This window comes from Ambystoma mexicanum, chromosome 8 (genome assembly GCF_040938575.1).
Source record: "Ambystoma mexicanum isolate Mex_15411 chromosome 8, UKY_AmexF1_1, whole genome shotgun sequence".
NCBI lineage: Eukaryota > Metazoa > Chordata > Amphibia > Caudata > Ambystomatidae > Ambystoma > Ambystoma mexicanum.
Window position 1 is genome coordinate 11,946,724 of NC_090929.1, and position 27,385 is coordinate 11,974,108.

Genomic DNA, 27,385 nt, shown 5'->3' on the forward strand with positions numbered 1-27,385 from the left:
GGTTAGTCTGAGGCCTAGAGCGGATTTGGAAATGATTGCTATGCCTCCATCTCTGGCATTAGGTCTGTCCGCTCTGAGAATAGTGTATTTGTCTGGGATGGCAAGCGATAAATAAGGTCCGGACGCCTCATGAAGCCAAGTTTCTGTTAGGGCTAAGAAGTCAAGGTCATTGGTAAGGATGATGTCTGCAATTTCTGTGGGGTGGGCAGCCAGGGATCTGACGTTGAGAAGGGCGCCTTTTAGTGGGGGAGGAGTGGGATTGCTTGGTGCAATGTGCTTTGTATTAGTTTTGGTGTAAGGTCTGGAGTAAGGTTTAGAGTTTGTGGTGGGGAGCCTGGAGCCTAATCTTTCGTTGCGGGTTGTGATGTTGGGAATAAGGGAGAGGGGAGTTGGTCCGGGCGGCTTAAAGCGGGTGAGAGGTTTGGTGGTCGATTTGGTTTTGTTAGACTTAGCAGTGGGACTGTGGTGGCTGTAGGTGGGTAGGCCATGGGTGGCGATGGATGTGGAGGTGAGGGGGTGGTGGTAAGTGGAGGGGAAAGGGGGTGTGGAGGGTAGGAACGGAGTGGGGCAGGGGATGGGGTGGTGTCTGGGGCACCCTAGTTTAGCCAGGCCGTCCTGAAGGGCTATGTAGCTATTGTTGCTACAAGGTACATTGTCCTGTATTAAGCAGAAAGGGAACATGGTTAGGGCGAGCCAGAAGAACATGGTCTGTGGAAAGCGATGGAGTCTGGTGGCGCTGGAGGGGAGCAGGTCAGACTAAGATAGATGGTGGCTGGTTGGAATCGGGTAGAATTGGTCAGGTACAGCCTGTGCACTATAGTATCTAGGTTGGATACAACTAGTTGTAAGGTTGGAGCATACAACAGGGCACCTAGATGTGACAATTCCTGACATTGACTAAAATGCATATATCAGAGGGTCTGTTAGCGACCATAGGGGACAACTCAGTTCTGGAGGTCTGTTAGCGATCATAGGGTACGGCACAATACTAGTGGTCTGTGTATATCTGCATTGCATCACAGTATGGTTTGAGAGAGGTGTGCAGTTGTGAGCAGTGTGTGCGGAGGATTAGTACTGAGTACAATTGTCATAGTGGTTGGGCAGCTGCAGTGACTAAGGCAGTGACCATAAGGCACAACACATTCTAAATGTGGTCTGCTATTGACCATAAGGCACAACACAGTCTAAAAGTGGTCTGCTAGTTACCATAAAGCACAGCACAGACAGTGAGGTCAGTTAGTATTCATTAGCCAAGCAGGTATTAGGCTCTATAGAAAGACCAACACTTGCCACCGGAGTAAGCGGGCGAGTGCAGAGCGAGGCAGCAAAAGGAAACAGAGTAGAAGATTGAGTGATATATTGTGCGTCTTAGCAACCAAGGCCAGGTAGGCTGCAATCTGTGGCTAGAACGTCTGCTAGATTCAGGGTCCCCGTGGGACGCTATAGCACTTAAGATTAGTTTACTCACATGGCCAGGTGGGTATGAGGAGGCTTGAGAACATTGGTGCATCAGTGATGCCACTTTGGTCGAGAAAGCAATTAATGGAGTCCTAGGATAGTTCTGCAGACGGGGTGGCGAGTGTACCAGAGCCTTTACTTGCCAGAACTAAGGGGCAGCATCTGTGGCCCAGGCTCACAGTGCTACGAACAGGCGCAGGAACAGGCCTTTGTATGGCCTTCGTACTGGCCGCCGGCGATTCCGCCTGCCGGCGGATCCAGCTGATGGAAACGAGGCTCAGCCTCGGTTTCGCGCAGCGCCCGGCATGGGCGAGTCAGGTGCCGTATGGGGACAGGGTCAGGCAGGCCCTGTCCGTGATGCTCGCTCGGAGCCTGGATCCTCTGCTGGGCTGGGGGGGCTCCTGCCCTCACCCCACGATGAAGAAGGATGAAATTTATGCATTGGTCAAAAAGGAATGCTTGGTTGCGAAGTGGGCAATTAAGTCGCTTCGTTATTATCTACTTGGGAGGCACTTCACCTTGGTGATGGATCATGTGCCCCTGGTTTGGATGGCCAGACACAAAGACCCTAAACCACGGATACTGAAGTAGTTCCTGACTCTTCAAGCTTTTTTCGTTTACTCCTGTTCACCTTCTAGGATTTCCTTTCACTAGTTGAATGCCCTGCCCGATTGCCAGGGCTTGGTGGGGGGTGGGGGATTTGCCTGTGAGGCCTTGTGGGGTGTGCAAGAAGACTTGCAGGGCGAGAACGCGGATCGAGCCGCAGTGGGCCTCGTATCCTGTCTGCAGGGAGCTGACGGGACAGATGTACACGAGGAGTGCATCTCTGGCCTGGGGGGGCTGTAAAGATACAGGGTACATGTGTGTCATGGCAAACACTTACCAGGAGAAAGCTCCTTGGAGGCTTCCGGGGGCTGTCAAGGGAACACATCAGTCCATGTGGGAGGGGCGCCCTCCAGGCCCACAGGAAGTAGGAGACCCAGGATGACCTCCCACATCCTGGTGGCCAGGACACACCTACCCCACTGGAGCAGAAGGAAAGGACGGCTTACCATTTGCGTAAGACAGAGGGAAGGGGTAAGAGGAGCAGTGGAATACACACATCCCTACCAGACAGAGCGAGGGGGTATAAAAAAGAGGGAAACCTAAATGGTGGGTATGTGTGCTTTTCATTGCTGCAGGAAGAAAGTGAGGTTGCAGAGCCGATGGAATACGTCTAGGCCTATGGAAGGAAAGAGGTCGGGGAGCAGAAAATTCCAGCAAGAACTCAACCAGGATCAAATAGAACTAATTGGGGGTAGTACAATGATGTAATTGTGGCCATCCAGATTTAACTGTACTACAGTAAAAACACTTGAAGTAAAGTGACCGTGTGGATTGGTCATTCTGGTACCAAAGCATTACAGGAGGAAACTAGAGTTAATGTTAATTTGAACCGCGCACCGCCACCAACGGAATTGGGCCCCAGGCCTTCTGGCGGATCTGTAAATAAGAAGGCGGGGTGGGGTAGTCGGGTGAAAAGGGAGTAGGAAAATAAGAGAAGTGGGAGAAGTGGTGTGCTGTTGCCAGCTTCAGTTCGGTTTTCACCGTGCGCTGAGCTTTGGTGTGAATATCGGATCGATGCAAGACCTTGTGTGCTGTTGGTGCTTGTAATGTGTTGTTTGTTTGCTGTTGCGGTGTGGTGAAGTGGGTGTGGTTTGCTGAGCAAGAAGATGGTTTTGTGGATGTTCATGTGAGTTTAAGTATGCAGAGATTTGAGCATAGGGCTAGTGGGTTATATATCTTGTTTTATGTGTCTAATTGTCCTATCGGTAGGCAACATTTACACTTTTCTTTCCTGTCCATCTACTTGTTATGGGTGATGTCATGGCACATTCCCAGCTGTGTTGTTTTGAACTTAGTGTGAAATGAAGGGGCAAGGCTTGCCCCCACTCTGGTATTGGTGCTGTAAATTAGCAGTCACCCACTCCCTTGTTAACCTATTTTCTGTTGGTGGTCCATTGTTGTCTGTATGTGATGTGCAGACTAAGGTGTTATTGATATATCGTCCTTGCCCTTCCATCCCGATCTATCTGTATCACCCTATCAGATATATAAGTTCATATGCCGTAGGTTCTTCTTCCTTAACTTCTGTTTATGGGTGATAGCTTAGGAGGATCAGGGGGATAGGTTTCTTCACTCAGCCCCATAAGGGAACTGATTTTGACCCTCTCGCCCAAATTGCTGTTGTCTCCTTCCTTGAGGCCCATAGAATCATTCCTACCCTGGAGGTGATGGCCCATAATTAAATCTCATCCCAGGCCTGTTCCTGCACTCCCTTGCGAAATGCACCCATTTCCCGCAATACCAGCACTGTGATGTTCCCAATCCTCCTCCACGTGGCCCTATCCCACCAGAGCCTCGTGCTCTTGCTCCTCAAAATCCACCTCTTCCCCATGGCGCTTCTTCATACTGCCACTTTGGGTTGGGGTACTGTCCCCCGACCCCATTGTCCCTGTCCTTCTTTGCCCCATAGTGCCGCAACTGTGGCATTCCCCATTTGTTGAGTGTCTCCTGTTTGTTGAGTGTCTCCTGTGCTTTTCCCCTGAGCCGATGCCATCACCAGTAATTGGATGACAACCTTATTTAGTTTCTTTTCCACTAGTTTTGCCTCATCCGTTTGCACTTCTGGCTGTCTCCCTGTCCTGCTCCTTGATTCTCTTACAATGGTGGACTATTATACTTGGTATCTCTGCCTAACCTTTTGCTTTAATTCCCACAATTGTATCTAGTGCCTTCTGGACCTCTTTTGGTAATCCCTTCTTTACGATCAAATAGAAAAATAGTACCAAATGTCACAATTGCCCCCCTGTCTCACCTCTCCACATTTCCTGTAACTTAAGAATAAATCTAACTGGGTCCTCATCATCACCCATTGTGTACTGCATTAAAGAATGTAACTCGGGGGGGTATCTGGGTACATCTTTCGAAGGGCAGCCCATGCCCTTGCCTTTACCTCCTCAAACGCTTCTCCTCATGTTCGTTATCTGCAGGACTTACCCCAGCCCTTGCCCATATGTCCCCAGCCTGGTCCCCGACTATGGTGACCAGTAAACTTTTAAGGTCTCCTAGTGATAAGGCTACCCCTGCTGTTTGTTTTTCCAATTCATAGATCCATTTACTAGCTCCGGCTATAAGCTGGGGAGAGCTTTAATCAAATTATTTTTGTGCATTTGAGGCCATGGCACATACTGCGTTATCCCTACTGCTTTATGTATTAGAGGCATCTGCATATCTATGTTGTCTTCTACCCCTTTAGTATTCTTCTGATCCTGTACTACCACCATTAAATCTGGTCTTTCTTGGTCTGTCCCTCCTCACTGCCTCTTGTGGCAGGGACGGGTTTCTCGCTCCCTCCTCTCCTTGATCTCCTTCTTGCCCTGCCTCTTCGTTATTTCTACCACCTTGATCTTCCCCTCCATTATCCCTTGCTTGTTCTACTTGTTGTCCCAGGACCGTCCATACCCTCTTCCCATCTTCTTTTTCAACACCAACATTTCTTGTTGCCCCAGGGTTTAACCTGAACAAATAATCTCCTGAGTTCCAATCTCCTATTTTCTGCACCATTATCCCTTATTTCTGGTGATACTTCTTCAGGTTCTTGTAACCTGACTAAACTTTCCCGCAACGCTCTTAACTTGTTGTCTATATCTACTTATGGACCCTCTGGGTACACTGATGCTACGGGCAGGTCAGTCCTTGTGGATGGGTTTTATGGAGGTGCAAAAGCTCTTGAGTCCCCCCAATTGCTAATCCTGATAATCCTGTTGACATTCTATCACTGGAGGCTTGTAGACTGGGTTTTTATACCCTAATGCAGGTTTAGGCATTCCGGGGTATATACCTTACATTGGATCTCTTTTTCATCTTCCTGATCTTCCATATCCTCGAATATTTGCAAGAGATCTAAAATCTCTTTTCTTTTTTGGAATAGTTTTTTTTCCTTTATATTTTGCAGCTAAAAAGATGGACATTTTTTCAAGCATGTTTTTGTTCTGGCCAGGAACAGGACATCCCCCCTTCCTTTGTTTCTACTATCCATTGTTATTTATTCTATCACAGTACAGTGGCAGAACCCTATGCATGTGTTTTATTGGAGTTTCTTCCTCGATAATGTTGCGCGCATCCCTAATGCTTCACTTAGACCCTACTGCTTTGCTGCACGTGCTTCAGCTTATTACACACAAATACAGATCCACCCACTTTTTCCCCCACGTCCCTTATACTTTTTCCACTTTGATTTCACACACACCGCGACTCATCTTCCTTTCTTTTTTACCACAAAAGACAGCAAGACAAAATATACAAAAAATGATTGACTAAAATCCAGGCCCATTCCTTATACAGAGCCACTACTGTTTTTCCTTCTATCCTTTGTAATACCACCTGCACAGCATTTTTTAATGTGCTGAGGATCCCCTTGCTTTTATTGTCATAAAAGAATAATGCGTGGTACTACTTTCTCAACCTATTATGGCTTAGGAGCCCTTACTTGCCAGTCCTTATACGCTGAGGCTCCCTTTCCACTTAGTCCTTATACGCTGAGGCTCCCTTTCCACTTAGTCCTTATACGCTGAGGTTCCTGTTTTCCATTAGAAAAATATATATATATACACAGTGCCCATGCTGTGTCAGGCGCAGTGCATGCCGGGAGCCGCAGTCTATATATATATATACACAGTGCCCATGCTGTGTCAGCCGCAGTGCATGCCGGGAGCCGCAGTCTATATTTATACACAGTGCCCATGCTGTGTGGTGGTGTCAGCCGCAGTGCATGCCGGGAGCCGCAGTCTATATATATATATATACACAGTGCCCATGCTGTGTCAGGCGCAGTGCATGCCGGGAGCCGCAGTCTATATATATATATATATATACACAGTGCCCATGCTGTGTCAGCCGCAGTGCATGCCGGGAGCCGCAGTCTATATATATACACAGTGCCCATGCTGTGTGGTGGTGTCAGCCGCAGTGCATGCCGGGAGCCGCAGTCTATATATATATATATACACAGTGCCCATGCTGTGTCAGGCGCAGTGCATGCCGGGAGCCGCAGTCTATATATATACACAGTGCCCATGCTGTGTCAGGCGCAGTGCATGCTGGGAGCCGCAGTTTATACACAGTGCCCATGCTGTGTCAGCCGCAGTGCATGCCGGGAGCCGCAGTCTATATATATACACACAGTGCCCATGCTGTGTGGTGGTGTCAGCCGCAGTGCATGCCGGGAGCCGCAGTCTATATATATATATATATACACAGTGCCCATGCTGTGTCAGCCGCAGTGCATGCCGGGAGCCGCAGTCTATATATATACACAGTGCCCATGCTGTGTGGTGGTGTCAGCCGCAGTGCATGCCGGGAGCCGCAGTCTATATATATATATATATACACAGTGCCCATGCTGTGTCAGGCGCAGTGCATGCCGGGAGCCGCAGTCTATATATATACACAGTGCCCATGCTGTGTCAGGCGCAGTGCATGCCGGGAGCCGCAGTTTATACACACAGTGCCCATGCTGTGTCAGGCGCAGTGCATGCCGGGAGCCGCAGTCTATATATATATATATATACACAGTGCCCATGCTGTGTCAGGCGCAGTGCATGCTGGGAGCCGCAGTTTATACACACAGTGCCCATGCTGTGTCAGCCGCAGTGCATGCCGGGAGCCGCAGTCTATATATATATATATATACACAGTGCCCATGCTGTGTCAGCCGCAGTGCATGCCGGGAGCCGCAGTCTATATATATATATATACACAGTGCCCATGCTGTGTCAGCCGCAGTGCATGCCGGGAGCCGCAGTCTATATATATATACACAGTACCCATGCTGTGTCAGGCGCAGTGCATGCCGGGAGCCGCAGTCTATATATATATACACAGTGCCCATGCTGTGTCAGGCGCAGTGCATGCCGGGAGCCGCAGTCTATATATATATACACAGTGCCCATGCTGTGTCAGCCGCAGTGCATGCCGGGAGCCGCAGTCTATATATATATACACAGTGCCCATGCTGTGTCAGCCGCAGTGCATGCCGGGAGCCGCAGTCTATATATACACACACAGTGCCCATGCTGTGTGGTGGTGTCAGCCGCAGTGCATGCCGGGAGCCGCAGTCTATATATATACACAGTGCCCATGCTGTGTCAGCCGCAGTGCATGCCGGGAGCCGCAGTCTATATATATACACACAGTGCCCATGCTGTGTCAGCCGCAGTGCATGCCGGGAGCCGCAGTCTATATATATGCACACAGTGCCCATGCTGTGTCAGGCGCAGTGCATGCCGGGAGCCGCAGTCCATATATATATACACAGTGCCCATGCTGTGTCAGGCGCAGTGCATGCCGGGAGCCGCAGTCTATATATATATATACACAGTGCCCATGCTGTGTCAGCCGCAGTGCATGCCGGGAGCCGCAGTCTATATATATATACACAGTGCCCATGCTGTGTCAGCCGCAGTGCATGCCGGGAGCCGCAGTCTATATATATATACACACAGTGCCCATGCTGTGTCAGCCGCAGTGCATGCCGGGAGCCGCAGTCTATATATATACACACAGTGCCCATGCTGTGTCAGGCGCAGTGCATGCCGGGAGCCGCAGTCTATATATATATACGCAGTGCCCATGCTGTGTCAGGCGCAGTGCATGCCGGGAGCCGCAGTCTATATATATATATACACAGTGCCCATGCTGTGTCAGCCGCAGTGCATGCCGGGAGCCGCAGTCTATATATACACACACAGTGCCCATGCTGTGTCAGCCGCAGTGCATGCCGGGAGCCGCAGTCTATATATACACACACAGTGCCCATGCTGTGTGGTGGTGTCAGCCGCAGTGCATGCCGGGAGCCGCAGTCTATATATATACACAGTGCCCATGCTGTGTGGTGGTGTCAGCCGCAGTGCATGCCGGGAGCCGCAGTCTATATATATACACAGTGCCCATGCTGTGTCAGGCGCAGTGCATGCTGGGAGCCGCAGTCTATATATACACACACAGTGCCCATGCTGTGTGGTGGTGTCAGCCGCAGTGCATGCCGGGAGCCGCAGTCTATATATATACACAGTGCCCATGCTGTGTGGTGGTGTCAGCCGCAGTGCATGCCGGGAGCCGCAGTCTATATATATACACAGTGCCTATGCTGTGTCAGCCGCAGTGCATGCCGGGAGCCGCAGTCTATATATATATATATATACACAGTGCCCATGCTGTGTCAGCCGCAGTGCATGCCGGGAGCCGCAGTCTATATATATATACACAGTGCCCATGCTGTGTCAGGCGCAGTGCATGCCGGGAGCCGCAGTCTATATATATATACACAGTGCCCATGCTGTGTCAGGCGCAGTGCATGCCGGGAGCCGCAGTCTATATATATATACACAGTGCCCATGCTGTGTCAGCCGCAGTGCATGCCGGGAGCCGCAGTCTATATATATATACACAGTGCCCATGCTGTGTCAGCCGCAGTGCATGCCGGGAGCCGCAGTCTATATATACACACACAGTGCCCATGCTGTGTGGTGGTGTCAGCCGCAGTGCATGCCGGGAGCCGCAGTCTATATATATACACAGTGCCCATGCTGTGTCAGCCGCAGTGCATGCCGGGAGCCGCAGTCTATATATATACACACAGTGCCCATGCTGTGTCAGCTGCAGTGCATGCCGGGAGCCGCAGTCTATATATATATACACACAGTGCCCATGCTGTGTCAGGCGCAGTGCATGCCGGGAGCCGCAGTCTATATATATATACACAGTGCCCATGCTGTGTCAGGCGCAGTGCATGCCGGGAGCCGCAGTCTATATATATATACACAGTGCCCATGCTGTGTCAGCCGCAGTGCATGCCGGGAGCCGCAGTCTATATATATATACACAGTGCCCATGCTGTGTCAGCCACAGTGCATGCCGGGAGCCGCAGTCTATATATATATACACACAGTGCCCATGCTGTGTCAGCCGCAGTGCATGCCGGGAGCCGCAGTCTATATATACACACACAGTGCCCATGCTGTGTCAGGCGCAGTGCATGCCGGGAGCCGCAGTCTATATATATATATACACAGTGCCCATGCTGTGTCAGGCGCAGTGCATGCCGGGAGCCTCAGTCTATATATATATATACACAGTGCCCATGCTGTGTCAGCCGCAGTGCATGCCGGGAGCCGCAGTCTATATATACACACACAGTGCCCATGCTGTGTCAGCCGCAGTGCATGCCGGGAGCCGCAGTCTATATATACACACACAGTGCCCATGCTGTGTGGTGGTGTCAGCCGCAGTGCATGCCGGGAGCCGCAGTCTATATATATACACAGTGCCCATGCTGTGTGGTGGTGTCAGCCGCAGTGCATGCCGGGAGCCGCAGTCTATATATATACACAGTGCCCATGCTGTGTCAGGCGCAGTGCATGCTGGGAGCCGCAGTCTATATATACACACACAGTGCCCATGCTGTGTCAGCCGCAGTGCATGCCGGGAGCCGCAGTCTATATATACACACACAGTGCCCATGCTGTGTGGTGGTGTCAGCCGCAGTGCATGCCGGGAGCCGCAGTCTATATATATACACAGTGCCCATGCTGTGTGGTGGTGTCAGCCGCAGTGCATGCCGGGAGCCGCAGTCTATATATATACACACAGTGCCCATGCTGTGTCAGGCGCAGTGCATGCTGGGAGCCGCAGTCTATATATACACACACAGTGCCCATGCTGTGTCAGCCGCAGTGCATGCCGGGAGCCGCAGTCTATATATACACACACAGTGCCCATGCTGTGTGGTGGTGTCAGCCGCAGTGCATGCCGGGAGCCGCAGTCTATATATATACACAGTGCCCATGCTGTGTGGTGGTGTCAGCCGCAGTGCATGCCGGGAGCCGCAGTCTATATATATATATATATACACAGTGCCCATGCTGTGTCAGGCGCAGTGCATGCCGGGAGCCGCAGTCTATATATATATACACAGTGCCCATGCTGTGTCAGGCGCAGTGCATGCCGGGAGCCGCAGTCTATATATATATATATATACACAGTGCCCATGCTGTGTCAGGCGCAGTGCATGCCGGGAGCCGCAGTCTATATATATATACACACAGTGCCCATGCTGTGTCAGGCGCAGTGCATGCCGGGAGCCGCAGTCTATATATATATACACAGTGCCCATGCTGTGTCAGGCGCAGTGCATGCCGGGAGCCGCAGTCTATATATATATATACACAGTGCCCATGCTGTGTCAGGCGCAGTGCATGCCGGGAGCCGCAGTCTATATACACACACACAGTGCCCATGCTGTGTCAGGCGCAGTGCATGCCGGGAGCCGCAGTCTATATATATATATACACAGTGCCCATGCTGTGTCAGGCGCAGTGCATGCCGGGAGCCGCAGTTTATACACACAGTGCCCATGCTGTGTCAGGCGCAGTGCATGCCGGGAGCCGCAGTTTATACACACAGTGCCCATGCTGTGTCAGGCGCAGTGCATGCTGGGAGCCGCAGTTTATACACACAGTGCCCATGCTGTGTCAGGCGCAGTGCATGCCGGGAGCCGCAGTCTCTATATATACACAGTGCCCATGCTGTGTGGTGGTGTCAGCCGCAGTGCATGCCGGGAGCCGCAGTCTATATATATATATACACAGTGCCCATGCTGTGTCAGCCGCAGTGCATGCCGGGAGCCGCAGTCTATATATATACACAGTGCCCATGCTGTGTGGTGGTGTCAGCCGCAGTGCATGCCGGGAGCCGCAGTCTATATATATATACACAGTGCCCATGCTGTGTCAGCCACAGTGCATGCCGGGAGCCGCAGTCTATATATATATACACACAGTGCCCATGCTGTGTCAGCCGCAGTGCATGCCGGGAGCCGCAGTCTATATATACACACACAGTGCCCATGCTGTGTCAGGCGCAGTGCATGCCGGGAGCCGCAGTCTATATATATATACACAGTGCCCATGCTGTGTCAGGCGCAGTGCATGCCGGGAGCCTCAGTCTATATATATATATACACAGTGCCCATGCTGTGTCAGCCGCAGTGCATGCCGGGAGCCGCAGTCTATATATACACACACAGTGCCCATGCTGTGTCAGCCGCAGTGCATGCCGGGAGCCGCAGTCTATATATACACACACAGTGCCCATGCTGTGTGGTGGTGTCAGCCGCAGTGCATGCCGGGAGCCGCAGTCTATATATATACACAGTGCCCATGCTGTGTGGTGGTGTCAGCCGCAGTGCATGCCGGGAGCCGCAGTCTATATATATACACAGTGCCCATGCTGTGTCAGGCGCAGTGCATGCTGGGAGCCGCAGTCTATATATACACACACAGTGCCCATGCTGTGTCAGCCGCAGTGCATGCCGGGAGCCGCAGTCTATATATACACACACAGTGCCCATGCTGTGTGGTGGTGTCAGCCGCAGTGCATGCCGGGAGCCGCAGTCTATATATATACACAGTGCCCATGCTGTGTGGTGGTGTCAGCCGCAGTGCATGCCGGGAGCCGCAGTCTATATATATACACACAGTGCCCATGCTGTGTCAGGCGCAGTGCATGCTGGGAGCCGCAGTCTATATATACACACACAGTGCCCATGCTGTGTCAGCCGCAGTGCATGCCGGGAGCCGCAGTCTATATATACACACACAGTGCCCATGCTGTGTGGTGGTGTCAGCCGCAGTGCATGCCGGGAGCCGCAGTCTATATATATACACAGTGCCCATGCTGTGTGGTGGTGTCAGCCGCAGTGCATGCCGGGAGCCGCAGTCTATATATATATATATATACACAGTGCCCATGCTGTGTCAGGCGCAGTGCATGCCGGGAGCCGCAGTCTATATATATATACACAGTGCCCATGCTGTGTCAGGCGCAGTGCATGCCGGGAGCCGCAGTCTATATATACATATATATACACAGTGCCCATGCTGTGTCAGGCGCAGTGCATGCCGGGAGCCGCAGTCTATATATATATACACACAGTGCCCATGCTGTGTCAGGCGCAGTGCATGCCGGGAGCCGCAGTCTATATATATATACACAGTGCCCATGCTGTGTCAGGCGCAGTGCATGCCGGGAGCCGCAGTCTATATATATATATACACAGTGCCCATGCTGTGTCAGGCGCAGTGCATGCCGGGAGCCGCAGTCTATATACACACACACAGTGCCCATGCTGTGTCAGGCGCAGTGCATGCCGGGAGCCGCAGTCTATATATATATATACACAGTGCCCATGCTGTGTCAGGCGCAGTGCATGCCGGGAGCCGCAGTTTATACACACAGTGCCCATGCTGTGTCAGGCGCAGTGCATGCCGGGAGCCGCAGTTTATACACACAGTGCCCATGCTGTGTCAGGCGCAGTGCATGCTGGGAGCCGCAGTTTATACACACAGTGCCCATGCTGTGTCAGGCGCAGTGCATGCCGGGAGCCGCAGTCTATATATATACACAGTGCCCATGCTGTGTGGTGGTGTCAGCCGCAGTGCATGCCGGGAGCCGCAGTCTATATATATATATACACAGTGCCCATGCTGTGTCAGCCGCAGTGCATGCCGGGAGCCGCAGTCTATATATATACACAGTGCCCATGCTGTGTGGTGGTGTCAGCCGCAGTGCATGCCGGGAGCCGCAGTCTATATATATACACAGTGCCCATGCTGTGTGGTGGTGTCAGCCGCAGTGCATGCCGGGAGCCGCAGTCTATATATATACACAGTGCCCATGCTGTGTGGTGGTGTCAGCCGCAGTGCATGCCGGGAGCCGCAGTCTATATATATATATACACAGTGCCCATGCTGTGTCAGGCGCAGTGCATGCCGGGAGCCGCAGTCTATATATATACACAGTGCCCATGCTGTGTGGTGGTGTCAGCCGCAGTGCATGCCGGGAGCCGCAGTCTATATATATACACAGTGCCCATGCTGTGTGGTGGTGTCAGCCGCAGTGCATGCCGGGAGCCGCAATCTATATATATATATATACACAGTGCCCATGCTGTGTCAGCCGCAGTGCATGCCGGGAGCCGCAGTCTATATATATACACAGTGCCCATGCTGTGTGGTGGTGTCAGCCGCAGTGCATGCCGGGAGCCGCAGTCTATATATATATATATACACAGTGCCCATGCTGTGTCAGGCGCAGTGCATGCCGGGAGCCGCAGTCTATATATATACACAGTGCCCATGCTGTGTGGTGGTGTCAGCCGCAGTGCATGCCGGGAGCCGCAGTCTATATATATATATACACAGTGCCCATGCTGTGTCAGGCGCAGTGCATGCCGGGAGCCGCAGTCTATATATATACACAGTGCCCATGCTGTGTGGTGGTGTCAGCCGCAGTGCATGCCGGGAGCCGCAGTCTATATATATACACAGTGCCCATGCTGTGTGGTGGTTTCAGCCGCAGTGCATGCCGGGAGCCGCAATCTATATATATATATATACACAGTGCCCATGCTGTGTCAGCCGCAGTGCATGCCGGGAGCCGCAGTCTATATATATACACAGTGCCCATGCTGTGTGGTGGTGTCAGCCGCAGTGCATGCCGGGAGCCGCAGTCTATATATATATATATACACAGTGCCCATGCTGTGTCAGGCGCAGTGCATGCCGGGAGCCGCAGTCTATATATATACACAGTGCCCATGCTGTGTGGTGGTGTCAGCCGCAGTGCATGCCGGGAGCCGCAGTCTATATATATACACAGTGCCCATGCTGTGTGGTGGTTTCAGCCGCAGTGCATGCCGGGAGCCGCAATCTATATATATATATATACACAGTGCCCATGCTGTGTCAGCCGCAGTGCATGCCGGGAGCCGCAGTCTATATATATACACAGTGCCCATGCTGTGTGGTGGTGTCAGCCGCAGTGCATGCCGGGAGCCGCAGTCTATATATATATATATACACAGTGCCCATGCTGTGTCAGGCGCAGTGCATGCCGGGAGCCGCAGTCTATATATATACACACAGTGCCCATGCTGTGTGGTGGTGTCAGCCGCAGTGCATGCCGGGAGCCGCAGTCTATATATATATATACACAGTGCCCATGCTGTGTCAGGCGCAGTGCATGCCGGGAGCCGCAGTCTATATATATACACAGTGCCCATGCTGTGTCAGGCGCAGTGCATGCCGGGAGCCGCAGTCTATATATATACACACAGTGCCCATGCTGTGTGGTGGTGTCAGCCGCAGTGCATGCCGGGAGCCGCAGTCTATATATATATATACACAGTGCCCATGCTGTGTCAGGCGCAGTGCATGCCGGGAGCCGCAGTCTATATATATACACAGTGCCCATGCTGTGTCAGCCGCAGTGCATGCCGGGAGCCGAGCCCGGATGTGCAGTGGTGGAGCGCCAGTAACGGTCGCTCGGCGGATGGAAGTGTTGCGCGCGCTGCTGCTGCTCCTGGCCACCCCTGGGGCCCCCTGGGACCTGCGGGCCCTGCGGGCCCTGAGCTGCGGCCTGGGGGGCGGGGGGTGCGAGTGCGAGTACCGGCCCCGGCTGGAGGGTGAGCGCGGGGGGCGGGAAGGGGGGAGAGAAGAAGGGATTGAGCTGAGAAGCGGCGGGCGTGGGAGAGGATGGGTCAGGAGTGTGCACAATCCTTGGCAAAGCCCGTAGTGTGGGCTTTTGTGTAGGCATTTACCGGTCGCTGAGACCTAATGGTGCCATTTGGCAATAAGGTGAGTCCATGACATGTGCCAAAGGAGCACTTGAATAGTCCTTCAGGCTTTGCCAATGAGGCCTTTAACTGAAATTCAGTGCAAGGAATGGACGTGAGGCGCCACATATCACTTATGAATCCTGTTCCTTTCTCCCCAGCCTTGCATTGCTCCTCCGCTGCCCCCCGTGAGGCCGGTGACACCGTATCCATGTGTTGGCCAAAGCGCGAGTCACCCTCTGGACCTACACCCCTCTCGTGTGTCTGTCAGCAGCTGCTGCAGATGGCGTTGTGGTTACACTGCTTTCCACACCTGCATTGCCACTTCCTGCTGCACTTGCATGACACTGGCATGTCACCCCCCGATGTGCTGCATGTTCAAGCTAGTGCCTTGAACCATTGTTAGTTTTTATTTATTTTTTATTAACCGGGGTTCTCTTCTCCCCCCCCCCCCCCCCCCCCACTCCTCAGGCTGGCACGAGAAGGTGGGCAGTGGTGCGCCCCTGAGACCCCACCCTGGCGCAGTCCATGCTTGTCGTGGAGTGAAGAGCAGGACGGGGGTGGGGAGACATTGGGAAGATGCGATGGTATGAGAGTAGGAGGGGTCGGCTTGTATAAGGAGGGTGTAGAAAGAGGGGAGACTTCTCTGCCAGCTGATGAATTGGCATATTGACATTGAATGACTTTGCAAAACTGTGAAATTCGTTTTTTTTTTCGATGTTTTGTTTTAGTTTCATTTAAAAAAAAGCAAAAGTTTTTATAAGCCAATAAAAAAATAAATAGAATTTGCATAGTTAACCGCTGTGCCAACTCGACTCTACTACCAAAGGTCGAGTGCCGTATTGCAGCGGGCATGCCACATGCATGATATTATAACATACATCTGGGGGCAAAGACATGCAATGGAGCCCAACGTACAAATACGTAGCGAATCACATGACGAGATGATGTAACGCCCCCCCTCTTCCCCCTGCTGTGCAGTCAGACTGACCTTTGCCTCATGAGAGGCCCCCTATCTTTATACTCTGCACATAACGAGGCGAAGTCTCGTGACACGTCTCACAGTCCCTGGCTGAGCTCACTTCATCCAGGTGGACATCTTGACCAAGATGCCGGCTGAAGCTCGTTTCCATGGAGATAAGCAACTCCTATATGGGAACACTGGGCCCGCAAATATACTTTTCCTTGTTTTCATCTAGTTGCATTGTCCACAAGACTTTCTGGGGCCTGGGTCCAAAATACCTTCAGCTACCCTTCCGCAAATACCTCCCCTCTCAAGCTCTTCGCTCCTCTACCTCCAACTCACTCGGGGTCAGTCGTTTTTCTAAGAAACGAGCCGGGGTTAGACCTCTTTCTTCAGCTGGGGCCTCCCTCTGGAACAGCCTCCCTGCCTCCCTGAAACTTGAGGAGAACCATCTCCGGTTCCGGAAGCACCTGAAGACCATCCTCTTTGCTTCTGCCTTCGCTCCTCTTCATCCCCTGCTGATCTGTTCTGTCTCGGAATCGTGCATCTGGTCTTCCTCTGTATTTAGGGCCCAGGTACTTGCTCACCCTGCCACCCTCCCGCACTGCCTCTGTGTAATCCTTTGCACCGGGGTCTGTATCTGTACCCATACAGTATGCCCCCCTCCCCCCCACAATCCCCTTTTCTTCCTACACTTATAAGACCTACCCTGTCTGCTGCCTTAAACCCAGCACTTGCCACTTGCTGGACTACCACTGTTTGATGCCTTTATTATTTATTTAATATGCTTCTCCTTTTCCCCACACTTTCCACCTCTCCCCCCCTTCCAGGCACTTTTCCCCTCCCCCTCTCCCATGCACTTGCATGTTCCCAATGTGACTGTGCCTAGGAAGATCGTTGTTTTGTCTTCCCTTGTTCCCCTCCCTTGCCTTGGCGCCCTCTCCTACACTTGTGTACGAGCGCGATACAAATAAAATATCAATATCTCCTCCTCCATCACAGCAATGACCCCTTCGGCCACCCCCCATATCACTTACCCGCTCTGTGTTGCAAGAGACCTGATTCTGATGGCGCATTGCCATTGTTGGAAAGGAGGGCGGGAAGAGTGCCTGTGGCCTAGGCTTCTATGAGTCACTCTGTACTTTTGGGGGTTCTGCTTCCAGGGTCTCTTGAGACACTGGTACTACTTTTTGAGTCCCCGGTGAGTTTGGTTGCTTTTAGACAAGGGGACGTTAATTGTTCTGGCTCATGGGGTGTTCACTTTTGATCTACTTTGCTTCACAATTGGAAGGGGGTCGCCTGCTTATTGTGGCTCTGGTTGGCGAGGGTAGACTTCCTACTGTGGCTCCGGTTGGCGAGGCTAGACTTCCTACTGTGGCTCTGGTTGGCGAGGCTAGACTTCCTACTGTGGCTCTGGTTGGCGAGGCTAGACTTCCTATTGTGGCTCTGGTGGCTCTGGTTGGCGAGGCTAGACTTCCTACTGTGGCTCTGGTTGGCGAGGCTAGACTTCCTATTGTGGCTCTGGTGGCTCTGGTTGGCGAGGCTAGACTTCCTACTGTGGCTCTGGTTGGCGAGGCTAGACTTCCTATTGTGGCTCTGGTGGCTCTGGTTGGCGAGGCTAGACTTCCTACTGTGGCTCTGGTTGGCGAGGCTAGACTTCCTACTGTGGCTCTGGTGGCTCTGGTTGGCGAGGCCTGACTTCCTACTGTGGCTCCGGTTGGCGAGGCTAGAGTTCTTACTGTGGCTCTGGTTGGCGAGGCTAGACTTCCTACTGTGGCTCTGGTTGGCGAGGCTAGACTTCCTACTGTGGCTCTGGTTGGCGAGGCTAGACTTCCTACTGTGGCTCTGGTTGGCGAGGCTTGACTTCTCGCAGGTAATGTTTCTGCATCCAGTGGCAAGTTTAGTGAGGCAACACAAGGCGTTTAGTTATGGGGTCCAGTAGAAAATAGCACATTTCTGTGTGAAAAGATCTACGTCCATGTGGTCTGCTGTGTCAGGTTCTGGATCTGGGGAGACCAGGGGCTCAGGCTGGGTTACTCTTGATTGTGTTGGGTGTTTTCCACCCCAAACTATTTGTGCATAGCCTGGTATGACCAGCCAAAGGTGTAACATTCACATATATAGAGGTGGGTCTTCAAGAGAGATTCTGGTGCTTGATTTTGAAGTTTCCTTTCTCAGATTGCAAGTGCTGCTGTTGTGCTGGAAGTGTTGCAATCCAAGAGGATGATGGGGGCAGCACACTTCTGACCACCCTGGGTTTAGTTTGGTGTGGGACAGTGGTGATCCGCAGCCGAGTGGCGAGCAGGAGTATCATTCCCCTAAAGGCACAGCAGTTTAAATACCCTTTTAGTTACCATATTTACCATGTTTACCATAAGGATGTTTTTAAATTAAGAAGATGTTGTGCTCATACTTTTTTTGAGAAAATACAACCGAAGGACCTGGTCATTAGGGAATGTAAGGAAGGCATGGCATGGACAGTAAGACGGACACAAGTAACCACAGTTCAAGGGTGTTTATTGAACTTTCGCAAGGGTGTGATAAACACTTATCTAAATCTTCACATGGGAGCAAGCTATGACCATCAAATAATAATAATAATGTAGTCCTAGCAGAGTCTTGTCAAAATAAAAGTGCCTATACTAAAAACCTATTGCCAATTGCTTACCATCGTGTGGGGTAGTGTTCCTGAAAAAAAGTTTCACAATGTACAGGCCGTGGGCCTCCCTTCCCCATGTTTTCAGCTCGGGACAAGCCGGTTCACTCGCGCAAAGCGCACTCTAGCTTCTGCGGCACGAGGACACCGTTCCATTACCAGCATCGGGACCTTCTGTGTCCAAGTCTCTTTACTTCATAAGTCTCTTGATTTACAAAACAAGATACAAAAGTTATTTTCCTTTTACAAGTATTCAATTTGGGTTTTCACCCTGCATCCCCCTCAGCCAGGCACAGATCCTTTTCAAGAATAAAATGTTGGCTCCTTCCCCCCCCCCCCCTTCCAGGCTAAGATCCCCTTATTATAATGTTGAGAGAATATTCTTTCTTGGGTTACTCGCGGTGCACCCCAGATTCCCCTCAGCCTGGGCTCGGACCAATTTTAGTTTACTTTAAATGGTTCCATGTCATTTCATCGCCTGTCTTTTCATTCCCAGGCTTTTCAAAGCGCACATTCCATCGAATGTGCTCATCAAATATTTTAGGGGGGGTGGGAAAGGGTAGATAAGGGTTTGGGTGGGCAATGGCAAAAATAGTGTGGGAGGGGGGAATGGGGGGGTTCCCCCCGCCCAAAAAAACGATGAGCACATTCGATGAAATGTGCATGTTAAAAAGCCTGCGGATGAAAAGGCAGGCGATGAAATGACATGGAACCAGAGGGTACGACGTCCTTTCGTCACAGGATTTTTTTCGCGGGGTTTTTTATCGTATATTTTTTTCGAAAAAACCCATCGAATTTTTTAGAAAATGGGGGTGTTCGGGGAGGGGGAGGCCCAAAAAAATGTGATGGGTTTTTTCGAGAAAACAAATTGCGGTAAAAAACCCAGCGAAAAAACATCCCGCAATGAAATGACATGGAACTCAGAGTAGACATGGAACTCAGAGTAAACTATCGAAGAGTTTCGCATGTGCACAGGGTTTAGCTTGACCCATTGCAAGACCACTACGATCTCAAGATTCCCTTTTCTCAGCATCAGTTGGATAGCTAACAGACCCTTTCAAATGAGCACCCATGTGGCGCCGCAGCACTCGGTGGTATCTTTTCTTGGCCTCCCAGAGTTCAGTCACTCTTTTGGTTTCCAGTTATATTCGTATTGCCCATCACATGTCTCACGCACTTTTCTCTTTAGTTATCTTCATGCAATGTTGCCGATCGCAACCTTGATTCAAAACCCAGGCTAGTTTTGTGTCAGTCTCTCTGAATGTCCGGCTGTGCTGTCTTTACTGACGCTGGTTTGTTGTAGGAGCCAATGACAGTACCACAGCCGCTCCTCCCGCCTTGGTTATCGACGCAGGAGAATCGCGGGTACCTTGGACATACTGTGTAGGTTTGTTTACCTTTAATTCCTGGTCTTAGGTTTCTTACTTTCCAAGGTTCACGAAAGTAACAGTATTTAAATGTCAAGGGCACTTCCCTGCTTGCGAACCCTCTCGGGTCTCGCTGTTTTTCTCCTCGTATTAAACTACCACTTGGAACTGCTGTTTCCTCGTGTGCTTTGCCTCGCTCAGGGTGTGCTTTCCTGCTCCACCTTTTATCTGTTTGGGGACGAGTGATGGAAGTCAGTTGTGTGTAATGATCCGTAATTGCCTGACCATTGTATTGGGACATGTCGGGTATACGGCTCTAGTGTTAATCCGTTGTCGCTCATGGTGAGCTGTCTGTGAGAAAGTGCTGTCGGGAAAGGAGGGGGGTTTGAGTTGCTAGGTATCCTACCTGGTAAAATGGGGGGAGGAGGGGAAAGGTGTTAAAGGGAAGAGGATCCCATGTCGCACCATCCAGTGTCCCACTTCCACTCCCCGAAGACCCCTCAGCAGGTGATCCTCCCGCACTGGTCCACCCCCAGGAACGGGATCCAAAAACGATGGCCATGTCCTGGCCACCTGGATGACCGATCCCCAGGGACTAGCGGGTGGGACACCTTCAGATTTCTCACAGTAAGTTAGGGTCAAAGTTGGATTTGATTTTCAATTTGCTGGACTCAGTGTGCCTCTGTTCTTGCATACATTTTGTGAGTGAATAATCTTCTGAGGTATCAAGTTATCTTCTGCTAAATTAATAGACGTTTGATTAGCATATGTTATAGGAGGTACCTGGACTTCTTTCAAAGATTTTTTTTTTTTAAATTTCAAATTCCTGCAAAATGTATAAATCAGTATTTGCATATAATTAAACTGGTTGCTGGGGCCAAAGGAGGTTTTATTTGAGAACCCGCACCATTGGTTCCAGCGGGGTAAGAGAGGATGGATTGTATATTACGTTTGCTTGCTTTTGTTGAACTGAATGTTTTTTTTTTTTTTTTAGTGTTTAATCATTTTTGAGTAGATTCATTATAGAGAATACAGTATATAAATTAAAAACCATTTTAATGATCAAATGTTTAACAAGAGTAAAAGATGTTTGAAATCAATAGAGTAAAGCATACGGAATTGATTGAATTAATATTAGGTGGACAGACAGGGTGCACGAACAGGACAAGAGACACCAGGAGAGGGAGGGGGGGGAAGAGTATTACACGAGAAATATGTAATATGATATGGCATTTATTACGTGGCTATATACAATGTTTCAAGGCGTGACGAGGCAAGGGAGGGGGACAGAGGAAGGACCGCAACAACGATCTTACTAGGCCAAGTGACGTTGAGATCGTGCAAGTGCAGGGGAGAGAGGAGGGGGAAAAGTGCCTTGGGAGGGGGGGAGGGATCAAACAATAACAAGAAGTGCAGGTGGCAGGTGCATGGGTAAGTGCAGATAGTAAATGTTCAAAATTGCAGGTAGGGGGACTGTAGGGTTGCAGGTACCGACCCAAGTGCAAGGGTTGCCAAGAGGCAGTGCAAGTGTGCAACTGGGTGCGCAGGGACCTGGGCCCGAATTCAGAGGGTAGCCAGGTGACCAGCGTAATTTGTAAATTCTTTCAGACAGTCTGAGATATTGAATAAAATGTTTCCATTTATTATCAGTTATGCGAAGTCGAAACAGCATGCCACTTTTCTATGCTATGTATAGAACAAACGTAATTCCACCACATAACGTATTACAGTCAATGGGAGGTGATAATATGAAATGCAATGGTGATAAACAAGTTGAATAAACTGGGAGAATTAATTGTAGGTAGGGATTAACAATAGTTCCAATCAGGAGGTTACAGAGGTAGTGGTTCTTGGAATATGACATTTTTTGGAAGACCGGACCAGATCTCAAGCCAGAATTTATGTACATATCTACAGTCATAAATGTGATCAACAAACTCAGCATTAGGTGAATGGCGCGACCAGCATTTAGTGGGTGCATTACTAGGAATGTTCGCAATTCTTGAAGGTGTAAGGTACGCACGGTGCAGTTTGAAGTACAATGTTTGAGTAAGATTGGCTGCAACTGAAGAGTAATGTGATTTACAAATGTCAGACCATGAATCTGGAGTAGGGAGAAGTTCCAATCTAGTTCCCACTGTGTAGGGATAGTTTGGCGAGTTGATCGTGCAGTTGCCATTTAAAAAGGAATACAATGTAGCGGCTCTAGTGGAGGGCCCAGATAATAAGTTAGGAGGCAAAGGAGATTTCTGAGTTAGATTGGGCAGGGATTTGGTAAGAGTGTTGATAAGTGATCTGTAGAAGTAAATATCCATTTGTGAGAGATGGTATTGATGGCATAGTTGTACAAAGGGAATTTCTATATTTTGGAATAGATGTTGGATTACTTTGGGCCACACAATTTCTTTAATGGAAATGAATAAATCCTTATAAATAGATTCAGATTGTCGTTTTTGGGAAGCATCATATTGAAGAATAAATCCCCACAAGGTAACTTTAAAGGCATCCCAGTTAATATGGATCGAAGTATGTTCAGGGCGATTATGACACAATTCTTTGATTAAAATTATCTTTTTCTATAAATATTTTTTCATTTTGTTTTTTAAAACTACAACACAACAATCATCACACTACAACTGTCACTTCATGGTGGAATCCGCACTCTGTCGTTGGCTGGATTCCTCTGTGTCTGTCCCCAATGTTGTCTACCTCTTATTGTCCATGCCTCTTGGATCAGGCCTAATCCGACTTGCCCACTGTCTCTGGCTTCCCAGCCTGCTGAGTACCTCCCCCCACCTTGCCGCTGGCAGTTCAGTCTTCCTCTGGCCCACTGGGGTCTGTTGTGCCGTGCCCTTCTGTGCATTCGAACTGATCTTGTATGAGGGAGTTCCATGCAAGTATCTTGGCCCTGCTTTCTCCCTCACTCCTCTGCAACGTTCTGGTCCACACTGACGTTTTAGCTGTTGTCCATTTCTTCAGGTCAGCCCACCACATCTTTGACAGCCCTGTACTTGAGTTCCATGCCATTGCTATGCGCCCCTTCGCCAGTATACACAGTAAGTCTTTTTTGCCGTCTGTGTCCTCTGTTTGCCGCCCTTCTGGAACAACCCCAGCAGAGAAGACTCTGGCGACCATGCCTGCATTTGGATCCCTCCTGCCGCCCCCCGTCTTGGAGGGTTGCAGAAGTTGGTTATCATCGGACAGAACCAGAACATGTGTAACATATCCGCCTTCTCTACCGCACAGCGCGGGCAGCTACAGGTTTGCTTGCTTCCCATGATTGACATTCTCTTGGGCGTGAGCTATGCCCTGTGTATAAGATAGAGCTGCATTTACTTAAATCTCGCGTTCCTGGAGACTTTTTTGCATACCGAGTGTCCTGCGCCATTCCTCATCCGTGAAGGTATTTTTTTGAGTTCTTCCTCCCATCTGGCTCTCGCTTGCAGCTCCCTCCCGTTGTTGCTGTTCATAGTCTTGATACTGTGTCCTCCCTCCAACACATCGTACAACGTGTCCAATGCCCCTTTGTTATCTTTCCCCTCTTCTTGATCCTCCGGACCATGCTGTTATACAACAAAAATCGACCTCTGTGCGCTCTGCTTAGGGTTTGGAAGTCCATCCATTGTCCATCTTTCCATAAATCCTCGATCTGGGCTACTCCCTTATCTTCCCACTGTGCATGGAATGTTGCTAGAGACTCCGTGGTGGTATCGACCAATCCCGTGAGGGGACTTTGCCTGGAGCAAGGGTCTTGTGTCCCTCGTGTTTTTCCATGCTCTCCTCCATAGGGTCAGGCCCAGTTTGACCATGTTGGGGAGCGGTTTGATTAAAGCTTTGTCTACCCATAAGAGCTCCCTCAGGTAATATTGTCGTATTGCTGTCTGTAAAAGCAATGCGTCTATGGATGTGTCCTCTCCCAGCCATCGTACCACAAATTGGAGTTTTCCCACCAGGTAGTAACGTTCAAAGTCCAGCAGCCTCATCCCACCCCATTCATAATCCCTCTGTAAAGTGTTCAGCGCTATTCTGTTCCTCACCCTGCCCCACAGGAATTCTCTTGCCATTGTGTGGATTTGTTTAAAGAAGGACCGAGGAATGTAGTATGGAATATTCGTGAAGTAATATAATAGGCGGGGCAGCACCTTCTTCATCGATAAAGCCGCTCTCCCTAGCATCCCCTGCGGCAGCGTCTTCCAGAACTTCATTGCTCTCCCTAGTCTAGGGCCGCCTGTGTACTAGCTGTATGTGTCGCTGTGGTGTCGTGGTATATGTCCACTCCTAGATGGCGGAAGGTGACTGGCATCCATGCTGGTCAGGGGTAGCTCTTCTCAAGTCCGCTAGGGGGAACAACGAAGATGTCTCCTTATTGATCGTGATTCCCGACAATCTGGCGAATGCACCCAAGGCTTCTAGCGGGTCAGGCAAGTGCACCCTCTGGTTCTCGACATACAGGAGCATGTCATCTGCGTATATCAAGATTTGATTTACCACCCCATCTATCTCTATCCCAGCATCCTTGTACTCTGCCCTGAGGAAAACCGGGCATGTTTCCAGGGCCAGTACGTATAGCATCAGGGATAGTGGGCATTCCTGCTTTGTGCCCCTACCAATTTACCACTCCTCAGAAATGTGTCTGCCCGTTTTTCCCTTGCCCTAGGATCCCTGTAAAGGAGCCTTATCCAGCGGAGGTATCCCTCCCCTAACCCAAAATGGGCGAGCAGGCTCCGGAGCCAGTTCCAATTAACGGAATCAAATGCCTTTATAGCATCAAGTGACTGCACATTCTCCCAGTCTTTGGTTCGGACGTCTACTACATGGTGGAGTCTACGCAGTTTCCATATTGTGCTCCTCCCTGGTAGATATCCCGTTTGATCTAAGTACACCAGCGTAGGTATGAGACACTTGAGAGTCGCTTCGCCAGAGCTGCGGTCAGGGTTTTGGAGTCCTGGTTTATCAGGGAGATCGGTCTTTAGGGGCCACACTCTAGAGGCGGCTTCCCTGATTTTAATATGGGCATTATAACCGATTCTGACAGGCTCTGCGGTAACCGTCCTCTCTCCTATGCCTCCTTGTACATCTATAGCAATCGCGGGGCCAGGGTTTCTTTGCATTGCTTATAAAATTTCCCTGGGTAACCCATCAGGTCCAGGGGACTTGCTTGTTGGGAGATGGGCTATTACAGCCGTGTTAGGGAGAATTCTCTGTTTAGGCTGAATTTCCTAACCTAGTGAGTCCCCCAGCAGCTTTGCTGGATTTTTGGGGTTTATTTTTTCTCCTGCCAAGAGTGAGACTCTTTTACCCTCACTCTTGGACATGACTTGAGAGTGTTTCTGTGACTTGCTATGGGGTATTTTTTCCCCATAAGCTATCATTGGTTTTTGAATGTGTTACACAGCACCCTCAGTGCAGTAACACAGGGGTGTCATAGAGACCCCCAAACATAGACTCCACACCCTGGGACTGATTACTGTCTCCCTGGGTCTGTAAAGTCACCATTGACTTTACTAGTCTTAACTTAGGAACTTAACCAGTACAAACCATCTTACTGTGGAAGTACTGGTAGGGGCAATTAGATTGCCCCTGGGTCTGTTGTCGAGGGGGGTACTGTCCCGTCCCCCCTCGCCGAGTTTCTGGCTGGTGGCAGTGGATACCACGGAAATATCCCACCGGGATATTTCCCAATGGGATTTCCCATTGATTTTAATGCACCACTTTTTGGTGCAATGTTAAAGATCCTGCCGGTTTATTTATTTAATATAAATTCACCGGTTGGGATTTTTTGCCAGAACTCGCAGCCAATATGGCGTCTAGGTTCACTTCAGTAACCCTGAACCCGAGTCGAGCCTTTGTTCCACTTTTGGCGGGCTTCTGCACAGAAGCCCTCCAAAGTGGTGCCATTCTGTCTGGGTACCACAGGGGGTGTGGGAGTGGGTTTAGGCACCCTGGACTGAGTTGCCTTGCCAACTCATGTCGCACTCTGGTATGATTGGCCCAAGTGGTGAGCCGCCCCGCTCACCACTTAGCATGTTTGAGTGACAGCTAGGCTGTATGAATGGGGGTTTGCTGCATAAAAGCAGGGTTTTTGGGACTGGTTCTTCAGAAGTCGCCACAGGACCTAAGAAGCCGAAGAGGGAGAAGCCGAGCCGACCTGCCAAGACGACACCACCGGTGGAGCCCTGCGGAAACCGTCTCACCACTTTTCCCAACGACAGAGATCTCCAGCCGGGAGAGTCTTCTTCCCTTGACTGGTGGGGACAACCAGTTTCTGCTTTCTTTTCGCCTCCCTGAAGCATCTCGTGGCCGCCTTGCCTGTGCCAAGCACCCCGGCAACCGGGATACCACTTTTTACCTCAACCGCGAAAGAGGGGATAACATACTTTTAAAACTCCACGGCTGGTTTCTTCCCTGGTAGTGCAACGACCTTCAGCTTTCCTCCACGTTGAGATCTTCTCTTCCTCTGGACGACGCCGCGACTTGCAACCACTACCAGGAACTGCCACCGCTGGAGGATCCTTTCCATTTTAAAGGTACCGTGTTCCGCCCGGCTTCCCTTGCCACCGATTATACGGGGTAGATTTAGCCCTCGGCTCTCGAACCTGGGTAAGCCTGGGACCCCCTAACTAAACTTTTCTAAACTTGGTAAAACCTTTCCTACTCACCTGTAAAGACTTGTGACATTGTGTGATCTTGGACATCTTTTTGCCTGGCTTTCCCTAGAGTGGGCCTGGCAACCGAACTTCCTTGCTCCGCAATAGACTGCCTTTCTAAACTTACTGTGAATCTCTGAAAAGTGTTTTACCTTGCTGTTTTCATTACTTCTGCTTTTTCCCTCCCTTTTTAACTAACTTGTTGGAGTGCCATCTAACATTAAGCGCTCACCTCTGTTTGGAAATAAGTGGTGTTAACTTAGACTTGTCCAACAAATAACTAGAGATGTACATATAAGTAATAGTGACTGTGTTTTGACTTACTTACCTTTTCTGTGCTAGTGTAATTTACGAGTGTGTCTTTTAAATAAATAATTATATACTTTTACACCTAGCTCTGGTCAGTGTTTGCTTGTACTACTGTGCCTCTGTACCTATTATGTATGCTCTATATACTGCCTAACTCTTCTTGAGGGAAGTCTGACTGCTCAGCCACAGCTACCAGGTAAATCTGGGTGGTGCAGACTGCTACCAAGTGGGTTTACTGCAAACACCTGTAGTCTTAAATCTTTTGCAGTG

At 50.4% G+C, this 27,385-nt stretch overlaps 1 protein-coding gene across 2 annotated transcripts in view; it reads left to right on the top strand.

Annotated features, from left to right (window-relative positions):
- Positions 1–14,825: 14,825 nt before the first annotated feature.
- The window catches only part of TOR2A (torsin family 2 member A), a 183,378-nt gene continuing 170,818 nt past the window's right edge, over positions 14,826–27,385 (top strand). Inside the window, exon 1 of one of the 2 annotated variants that reach the window (XM_069609132.1) lies at positions 14,826–15,022. In XM_069609132.1, the coding sequence (XP_069465233.1) occupies positions 14,851–15,022 (172 nt within the window). In that variant the 5' untranslated portion in view covers positions 14,826–14,850. The remainder of the gene's footprint in view (positions 15,023–27,385) is intronic. The other variant, XM_069609133.1, reaches the window with a different exon arrangement.